Raw genomic sequence first — 10389 nt, forward strand, 5'->3', positions numbered from 1 at the left:
CCCATCAAAATACCATCCCCTTTTTTCAAAGAAATGGAACAAATCATCCTAAAATTTGTATGGAACCAGAAAAGACCCCGAATAGCCAGAGGAATGTTGAAAAGAAAAGCAAAGCTTGTGGCATCACAATTCCGGACTTCAAGCTCCGTTACAAAGCTTTCATCATCAAGACAGTATGGTACTGGCACAAAAACAGACACATAGATCACTGGAACAGAATAGAGAGCCCAGAAATGGACTCTCAACTCTATGGTCAACTCATCTTCAACAAAGCAGGAAAGAATGTCCAATGGAAAAAAAGACAGTCTCTTCAACAAATGGTGTTGGGAAAATTGGACAGCCACATGTAGAAGAATGAAACTGGACTATTTTCTTACACAAAGATAAACAGAAATGGATGAAAGACCTCAATGAGAGACAAGAATGCATCAAAATCCTAGAGGGGAACACAGGCAGCAACCTCTTCGACCTCAGCCACAGTAACTTCTTCCTAGAAACATTACCAAAGGCAAGGGAAGCAAGGGCAAAAATGAACTATTGGGACTTCATCAAGATAAAAAGCTTTTGCACAGCAAAGGAAACAGTCAACAAAACCAAGAGACAACCAACAAATGGGAGAAGATATTTGCAAACAACATATCAGATAAAAGGCTAGTATCCAAAATCTATAAAGAACTTATCAAATTCAACACCCAAAGAATAATCCAATCAAGAAATGGGCAGAAGACATGAACAGACATTTTTCCAAAGAAGACATCCAAATGGCCAACAGACACATGAAAAAGTGCTCAATATTTCTCGGCATCAGGGAAATCCAAATCAAAACCTCAATGAGATACCACCTCACACCAGTCAGAATGGCTAAAATTAACAAGTCAGGAAATGATAGATTTTGGCGAGAATGCAGAGAAAGGGGATCCCTCTTACACTGTTGGTGGGAATGCAAGCTGGTGCAGCCACCCTGGAAAAAACTATGGAGGTTCCTCAAAAAGTTGAAAATAGAGCTACCCTGTGACCCAGCAATTGCACTACTGGGTATTTACCCCAAAGATACAAATGTAGTGATCCAAAGGGACACATGCACCCCAATCTTTATAGCCGCAATGTCCACAATAGCTAAACTATGGAAAGAGCCTAGATATCCATCAACAGATGAATGGATAAAGAAGATGTGTATGTATATTTACAATGGAATATTATGCAGCCCTCAAAAATTGAAATCTTGCCATTTGCAATGATGTGGATGGAACTAGAGGGTATTATGCTAAGTGAAATAAGTCAATCAGAGAAAGACAATTATCATATGATATCACTGATAGGGGAAGGGAGGGAAAAATGAAATAAGACGAAATCAGAGAGGGAAACAAACCATAAGAGACTCTTAATCTCAGGAAACAAACTGAGGGTTGCTGGAGTGGAGGGGGGTGGGAGGGTTGGGGTGGCTGGGTGATGGACATTGGGGAGGGTATGTGCTATGATGAACGCTGTGAATTGTGTAAGACTGATGAATCACAGAAACAAATAATACATTACATGTTAATAAAAAAATTAAAAAAAAAATAAAGTGAGCAGAAGGGTTAGAACTCTCAATGTCTTGAAGAAACAAAACAAAACACACATTGCTTTTTTTTCTGGGACACAAGTTCCTGTACCAGAACTCTTAGACCTTTCCACATGATTTCTTCAACTGGGTTGTGGTTTTATTTAAACAAAACTAAAAACTCCGTTCGGGAAGAACAGTATTTCTCTTGTTTGACAGTGAATCTCCTGTGTGTAGAAATGTTTTTATTAGAGTAGAAACTCCAAAAATGAAGATATAATCCAAATGAATATCTTTGACAACTTTGTAAAAAATCAATTGACTACACATATTGGCATCTGTTTCAAGACTTTATGTTCTGATTCGTTGATCAATCTCTTTCTATTTTATGGCCATACCAAATTCTCTTAGTTATTGAAACATTATAGTAAAATCTGGAATCAAGTAGTGTCAGCTATACAACTTAGTTCTCAATTCTTCAATTTATCATGGCTATTTTTGGGCTTGTAAATTTCCAAACAATTTTTTTTTTAATTTTACTTACTTATTTGAGGGGGGGGGGAGGGAGAGAAAAAGCAGGAGCCGGGGAGGTGCAGAGGGAGAGGGAGAAGCAGACTCCCCACTGAGTGAGAGTCCATGCAGGGCTCAATCCAGGACCCTGGGATCTTGACCCTGAGTCTAAGGCAGACGCTTAACTGACTGAGCCATCCAGGTGCCCCTCCTTGAAATTTCATTTTTTGAGTTTTGTTATGGATAATGCTGGCCTCCTAATATCATTTGGGAAATATTCTTTCTTATTCTATTATACAAAGGGTTCTGTGTGTAATGAATATGCTTTCATTATTAAATATTTAGAAAAATTCAGCAATGAAGCCATCTATACCTGGTATTTTCTATGTGGGAAGATTTGTAAATAGACATTATTAAAAAAGGATATAGAATTATACAAGTTGCAAATGTTTTCTTGTGTGAATCTTGGTGGTTTACATCATTTGAGGAATTTTTCCTTTTCATAACAGTTATCAAAGTATAGGTATATCATTGATTATTGTATTCTATTACTGTTCTTTTAGTATTTTTTATATCTGTTGTCTTTTCTCCTATTCATTCCTAATATTGGTCATTTGTGCTTTCTTTCTCTTTCTCTTTTTTTTAATCAATCTGGTTAGATATTTCTGAAAATCAATTTTTTACCTTTAAAAAAACAGCTTTTATTTTTGTTGATTTTTTCCTATTGTTTTTCCATTTCATATTTAATTAATTGCTGATCTTATTTTATTATTTCCTTCCTTCTGCCTAGTAAAAATAAAGGCTTCATTGAGGTACATAGTTTCTAAAATGAGGTTTATTTTGCCTTTCTTTTTCTAAATTCTTTTTTCTTCTTTTTCTAAGTTCTTAAAATGGAGGCTTAAATCATTGGTTTGAAAGATTTCTTATATTTTTTAAAGATTTATTTTATTTTATTTTTAAAGATTTTATTTTTTTATTTTCTTATATTTTTAAAAGATTTTATTTATTTATTTATTTATTTATTTATTTATTTATTTATTTAAGAGAGAGAGCATGCATGCCTTTGTATGCATTCAAGGGGGGCTGGGGGGGAGAGCAAAGGAGAAGGGAGAGGGAGGGGGAAAGAATCTCAACCAGAGTTGTGCTGAATGAGGAGCCCAACGAGGGGCTGGATCTCCCGACCCTGAGATCATGACCTGAATGAAACCAAGACTCAGGTGCTCAATTGACCTAGCAGGCCAGGCGCCCCTCTTATTTTTTATTATAACCACTTAAAAATACTGTGGTGATAGTCTTGGGCTCTCTTTTTGTCTGTGTCTCTTTGTTTTTGTGTGTGTCACTCTATCTGTCTCTTGTTTCCTCCCTCTCTCCCTTTCTCTCTCTCTCTCATCACTTGTACTGGGGGAATCAAGGTACCATGTTGTGAGAATTCCTATGGAGTGGCCCAGATTATCTGGTTAGAATCCATGACCCTCTATTTAATAAGTTATAAAAAATTGGAGCTCTATGTCCAATAGCTCTCAAGAACAAAGCCTGACAACAACCAAATGAGCAGGCTTAGAAGCAGATCCTTTGACCCTCGTTGAGTATCAAGATGTCTATAGCTCCAGTCACCTGCTTTAGTGCAATCTCATCAGAGACCTTGAGACAGAAGCACCAAGCTAAGCTGCTTCTGGAATGCTTTCCACAGCATCTATGAGAAAATAAAGGTTTTTAAAGCTGTTACTTCTTGGAATAATTTGTTAAAAAAAAGGAATTAATATAATATCCTGCCTTACATTCTCTATCTTTTAACTGGTATGTGTACATTTAATATTTACACTTAATGAAATTATAATATGGTTGTGTTTAAAACTGCCACCTTGTTATTTGTTTTCTATTTGTTCTCCTTTCCTTTGTTTCCCTTTCCTTCCTCTCCTATATGTACATCTTTTATTATCACATTTTATCTACCCCATTGGTTATACACATTTTTTTTTGTTCTTGCTGTAGGGTTTATAATACAGCTCTTTAACTTTCATGTATAACTCTTACAATCCTATACTAATATTTTCCCTTTCCCATAGTTTGGGCTATTGTCATTCATGTCTTTCTGCAATGCAATAAACCACACAATATATTTTACTTTTGTTTTAAGCAGTAAATTGTCTTTTACAGAGATTAAAAACTGGGAAAAGAATATTTTACATTTACCCACAAACTTACAAATTGTAACTCAATTTATTCCTTTGTGAAGGTCCAAATTTCTATCTTTTTTTTTTAAGATTTTATTGAGAGAGAGAGCAAGAGTATGGGAGAGGCAGAGCGAGATGGAGAAGCAGGATCCCCGCTGAGGAGGGAGCCTGATGCGGGGCTCGATCCCAGGACCCTGGGATCATGACCTGAGCCGAAGGCAGACGCTTAACGACTGAGCCACCTAGGCGCCCCCAAATTTCTACCTTTTATAGTTTTCCTTCTACTGGAAATTTTTGTATATTTCTCAAGAAAGGTCTGCTGACCTTTATCCATGTTGTAGCATGAGTTTGTACTTTATTCCATTTTATTGCCAAAATAATATTCTATTGTATGGGTATGCCACATAATGTTTATCTATCCATCAGTTTATAAACATTTGGGTTGTTTCCATTTGGGTTGTTTTGGCTATTATGAATCATGCTGCTATGGACATTTGTGAGCAAGTTTTTGCATTGACCCATTTTTCAATTTTTTTGCATATATGCCTATGAGTGGGATTGCAGAATCAAATGAAAATTCCAGGCTTAACTTTTTCAGGAACTGGAACTCTATTTTCCTAAGTGTTTCCACCAGTTTACATTCTCACTAGCAGCATATGAGAGTTCCAATTTCTTCATATCCTAACCAACATTTGTTAATGTGTCTTATGTTCATTATAAATAACTCTGTTAGAGGGTGGGAAGTGGTAACTCACTGTGGTGCTGATTTGCATTTCCTTGATGGCTATTGAGATTAAATACCTTTCTATGTGCTTATTGAACATTCATATATCCTCTTTGGAGAAATGTCTATTCAACTCCATTGTCCATTTTATAATTGGGTTAGTTTGTTTTTATTACTGAGTTATAGATATTATTTGTATATTCACAGCTACCTTGATTGGACGGCTGCTGGTTGTCAAGGCTACTTGGTGAGGCAAGAGTTGAACAATAATGGGGCAGTTGAACTGCCACAAAGTTCGCTGTTCTTATTGAGATTCAGCATTGTTTTGTTTTGTTTTGTTTTTTAAATCAATAAATGCTCCTTGGATTTCTGCAAATCTGTGGTTAATTTGGAGAGCTCTTGAAAACTTGATTTTGACAATTTCTTGCCACTATTTTGCTGCTTTTATGAAGGGACAGAATTCTGGATCTCTTTATTCCATCATTTCAGGAGATGATTGCCTATGATTCATTATGTGTTGTTTCTTTTTTCTTTTTTAAAAACTTTTATAGTTTGAAAGTTATATACACTTCTGGCTAATATTGCTTTGTCACAGACTACCCTGAAACTTGATGGTTTAAAACAAAAACAATTTTATTATGCTCATTGATTGTATGGGTCAAAAACTAACACAGAGGGGCACCTGGGTGGCTCAGTTGTTAAGTGTCTGCCTTCGGCTCAGGTCATGGTCCCAGGGTCCTGGGATCGAGCCCCACATTGGGCTCCCTGCTCAGTGGGAAGCCTGCTTCTCCCTCTCCCACTCCCCCTGCTTGTGTTACCTCTCTCGCTGTGTCTCTCTCTGTCAAATAAATAAATAAAATCTTAAAAAAAAACCCTAAACTAACACAGAGCATAATAGGAATAGGTTGCCTCTTTTCTTCTATGTCTGAGACCTCATCTGGGAAGACATGAAGACTGGGAGTGAGTTCCCATTGGTTAGCTTCTCCTTCTTACCCTCCTTTATGGAGTCTAATTTTTCTTAACATACTTTAAATGTTACTCCTTAGAATTTTGGACATTTTTTTCCTTCTCATCAATCTGTAGTAGTCTTTTGGGTGATTTTATCCCATCACTTCTGTTAATGGCTCCTGAAATCTATATTTGAAGCACATTTTTCTGTCCCAAGCTTCACACCTGTATACAGCTAAAAAGTCTAAACTCAACATGCCATAAATGTTCCTTTCCAAAAATCTATGTCTCTTGCTATATTTCCTAGTGAATGATTGCAGTGTTCAGTATTTTATTCAAGTAAGAAAACTTGGAATTATCATTTCCTCTTAAACCTCAAATTCACTGAACTTCTTACATTTTCTCTAGATCAGAATTCTCACCTAAATTTTTGTATCTTCCAGATCTGTGCTGTAGCTATAGGTAAAAAACACACTCAGTGGAGACTTTAAATTCTACACATCAAGTATTTGCTGATAGAAAAATTTATAATTCATAAGAAAGTCATGTCAATATTAATTCAATATTATGGTAGAATTAATGTGGAATGTGGAAAATTGGAAACACAATGAGTTCATTGAAGATAGGGACAAGGACAGAAGTATTAAACGCTGAATTATATATGAAGAAGTTAAATAAAATTCTTAAGGACCTGAAGAGAAGACCCCTGGACTGGCTGCCTATGTTCAGAATTAATTATGATAAAAGGTTAGCTTTAGAATTAGAAATGACTTTTCTTTGTTATCTTTGGATATTTTTGTATTCTTCCAAATTTTCTTATACTTTATAATAAGAAAAAAAAATCCTTTAAAAGTGTTTTTAACTTGCTTTTATTCTCATCACATTTTACTCCCTGTTGAGTTTTGATTGTTCTTATAAATACATCACCAATAGTGTCTTATTATGTGATTAAGGTGTTTATGACTTTGTGTCTAAGACTCAAGCACATTTTGCTGAAATTATGGAAAGGTAGCATAAACCATGATTGATGACTGATGCCTAAAAGATCATATGAAAATAACGAGGCTACTGTACAGGGCAAATAAACAGGCCAGAGGTAGAGGGAAGCATTAAAGATGAAAGGTGTTTGTCATGTGGGTAGAGGAGAACTTCTGCCAATTTAATAAATAAGCTACCACTCTTCTTTACATCTCTTGTACCTAACCCAGCATTGAACTCACTAGCCTCCATAATATAGTTGTGTAATTGAGAAGGCCAGAGGACACCCACATGAAAATAGATGGATAAAAAGTAGAAAGTTCATTTTTATTAATAGTAATGTTACAAGTTAGTGTTATGGAGTATGGTAGACCTATAATTTACAGTATATCCCCTGTGGTATTGATGGGTTTAGGGACTGGCTTTTGGTATTCCCGTACAACACAGCAGGGCTCAGTACTGCAGTAATTATATATGTACTCCCAACTGTTGCATGAAGTCTTGCAAGCACCACGAACAAGATAACATTCTCTTTTTCTCTCTACATCTTCTTTTGTTTTTTTCTGTGAAACTAAGAAAAAGTATCTATGATCATAAATCCAGATTTAATCCCCTTGCATAAATAGGTGGATAGGTAATAGATAGACAGACAAGCATATAAAGTTGTTTAAAGTATAGAGGTAAACCATTTAGTTTCTAAAATCATGTCCAGGCAATTGTATTAAAAAGTTCACATTTTATCCCCTACAAATTGTGACAATATAAATACTTATTTATCCAACAATATTTCCTTTGCCACTAGCTTTTTTTTTTAAATGGAATATCATTAAGTATCTAATCTGTGCATACTTCCTCAAAAGTAAAGAGAAAAAAATGTGGAAAAAATAGTCTACCTGTTTTGTGTTCTAAATAACCATCTACCTCTAACACCCCTCTCCCCACAAAATTACTGGACCAGTTGTAGAAAGCTTAATTTTGACAACAGCTAGAGTATCAGTTCATTAAGTCACATTTAAAAAGAGAAGGCAGTAGGAAGTATGTAAGAAGTCATAGTCTCATCAAACAAAATAACAAACAGGTTTAATTCTACATCCTGGGAATTTTTTTTTCCCCCTTTATTTTCTCAACTATCAGTCCAATTCATTTCTTCTTTCATGTAAAATAGAGTGAATTGCATTATAGGTTCATGTGGAGTCTCCTAACAACAATTTAATTGTTTGACTTTTTCCAGAGTAAAGCATTTATAAAAAACATTTTGTTCTTCCCTCCTTTTTCATATTAACAAATATTACCTGATGGACCACAAGACACAGTGAAGACAAAGGTCAGGAAAATACAAAGTATCTTCATTGCTGATATTGTTACTTCAGTAAAGTTGAGGCAGACCTCAAAATGTCTGAGAGTTGTGCTATTCCTTGATAAAAGAAAGATGAACTCTTGTTTTTATAGCCTTCTCAGAGTAATTACTATTCTGATTAATGCCGCCTTTCAAGATTGAGTACATATTCATGTATTGTGTAATAGCAACAAACAGAATAGAGGACTTAGTTCTATTATGACCTCAATGAGTCAAATGTGAACTCATTTTCAGTTACACAAGCAAATAATAGGCTGAAAGTCTTTTTAGATTTTTTAATTGAAAGCACACAATCAGTCTCATCTATATTTTCAGTCACATGCTTTTTTGAGCATCTATTATGTGTCAGGCAGTGTTTTAAGCACTTCATATAGATTAGCTAGCTTAGTCTTCATTACAAATGCTACGACATAGAAACTTCTTCTTTTCCAGTTGAGGAAATTGTGGCACAGAGGGATTAGGTAATTGCCTCACATCAGACATGTAGTGACTGGCAGAGCCAAGGTAGATTCCAAGGTAATTTGATGCCAGAGTACATACTCTCATCTTCCACCTTCTTCACCTTTGTAACTGAGTAAAATGGTGTTTACCATGTGACGTTATCCTCTGTATACTGGCCTGAACCAGACAGTTCCTGGGATGCAATTTTTCTACAAAAAGAAAATATTTCTAAAACACAGTTTCAGTACTGTTACATTAAAAATTACCATAGTGTTGCTTATAAGAATAATCATTATAATGCTTTACTTATTCATAGGACTGACTACCTCATTCAATAGGGGAAAGCAGTGTGTTAAAACTCAAAAGAGCACTGGATTTAGATACAGAAAACTAATCTTAGCATCTAGGTCTTCTGTACACTAGCTGTGTATTTGAGACAAATGTTCACTGACTGAGCTTCAAGATTCTCTTTGAAGGCTTGATTGGTAAGACCAGTCACCTTCAGGGGTTTAAGGTAAGAATTAAAGAGACACCATATGCAAAAAAGGATTTAAAATAATTGACCTATAAATATAAATACTTTGACTGGGTGTGAAAATCCAAAAACATATATCCTTACAACTTAAATGATTTATGTTCTAACTCCCTCTGTCATTGAGGAAAAACAAATTATAAGGATATTCTATAATCTGGGTTTTAAAAGCAGTAATCTAAAAAATCTAAAAAAAAAATTTTAAAAGCAGTTTTGTTCATTCTCTGCTTCATTTCTTATACAGAAGTTGCTTATATATTTATAGCCACATCATGGGAAATCGATTTTCTCAATATCCTCTTTCTAAAAACACCAAAAAAAAAGACACTTTAAACTGTGGCAGTTTTACTAAGACTTACTGTATGTAAGTAGAGCAAAATAACAGATATGAAAAATACAGTAGAAAATTAACAGGCCTGGTATTAGCATAGTGGGAGTGTGCATAAGACAACCTAGGACAAAATGGCCCATTTTGTTTCAGTGCAGCTGTATCCATTCCCCTGTCTAAAATAAACCATCATCAAGCTGTGGCTGGAATATCAGCCAGATTCTTATAAACTGGATGATCTTTTCTCTCTTTGCTAAAATGTGAGGTTGTAACTAGCAATGTCTGGATCACACAGAACAAAGACAAGGATTTGAGTGATTATCATCCCAATTCTAGCCAGTAAGTGATATAAATAGGATCAAACTGGATGCACAGGAGAGAATTTATTGATTTATTGTTTAAAATGGATATTTTAGGGCTTAATCTGAGAGAGATCCAGAGTCTAGATTTCTACTAATAACAACTTTTTAAAAGGGGGGGAATACAAAGTGTGTGAAAAAGGACAAAAATGAGATTGTAAACAGTGATTAAGAAAAAGAGAAGATAAAGAGGAATTTTTTTTAAAGGTGAGAGAATTGACCTGAAGTATATGAACAAAACAGCAAGATGAGTGGGCCCAAAATATTTCTGCTAAAGTAAGAATTTTGGATTATTAGATGGCGAGGTGTTTTTACTTTCTTTTTACAAGGTTAGATGATTATAGCTAATAATTATATACTTCAAAGCCATAGGTAAGGACTCTTAAAGTTGTCGGTTCTTGGTGAAAAGAGTGTGGCTAGGCTTTAGGGATTTGGGGTTGATTTGTGCCTACCAAGGGAGGTTTTCCAGGCCAGTGCTGGTATGTTGAGAATGCCAGA

At 35.2% G+C, this 10389-nt stretch overlaps 1 protein-coding gene across 1 annotated transcript; it reads right to left on the bottom strand.

The window, feature by feature from the left end:
• Nucleotides 1–7254: 7254 nt before the first annotated feature.
• Nucleotides 7255–8224, bottom strand: DEFB113 (defensin beta 113). The gene is made up of 2 exons (XM_031030319.1): nt 8167–8224; nt 7255–7445 (listed from the first exon to the last, which is right to left on the bottom strand). Exons 1-2 carry the CDS (start codon nt 8222–8224, stop codon nt 7255–7257), a joined length of 249 nt encoding a protein of 82 aa, XP_030886179.1.
• Nucleotides 8225–10389: the final 2165 nt, after the last annotated feature.

Source organism: Leptonychotes weddellii, unplaced genomic scaffold, assembly GCF_054177405.1.
Source record: "Leptonychotes weddellii isolate Sample4059 unplaced genomic scaffold, ASM5417740v2 HiC_scaffold_6005, whole genome shotgun sequence".
Classification (NCBI taxonomy): Eukaryota; Metazoa; Chordata; class Mammalia; order Carnivora; family Phocidae; genus Leptonychotes; species Leptonychotes weddellii.

What these genes read in the sequence shown, in the direction of transcription:
- DEFB113 (XM_031030319.1), bottom strand. Translation starts at nt 8,224, where the DNA reads ATGAAGATACTTTGTATTTTCCTGACCTTTGTCTTCACTGTGTCTTGT. An exon ending in TGTGTCTTGTGGTCCATCAG is followed by an intron (nt 7,446 to 8,166) that starts GTAATATTTGTT and finishes ACTTTTTCTTAG; the next exon opens with TTTCACAGAAAAAAACAAAA.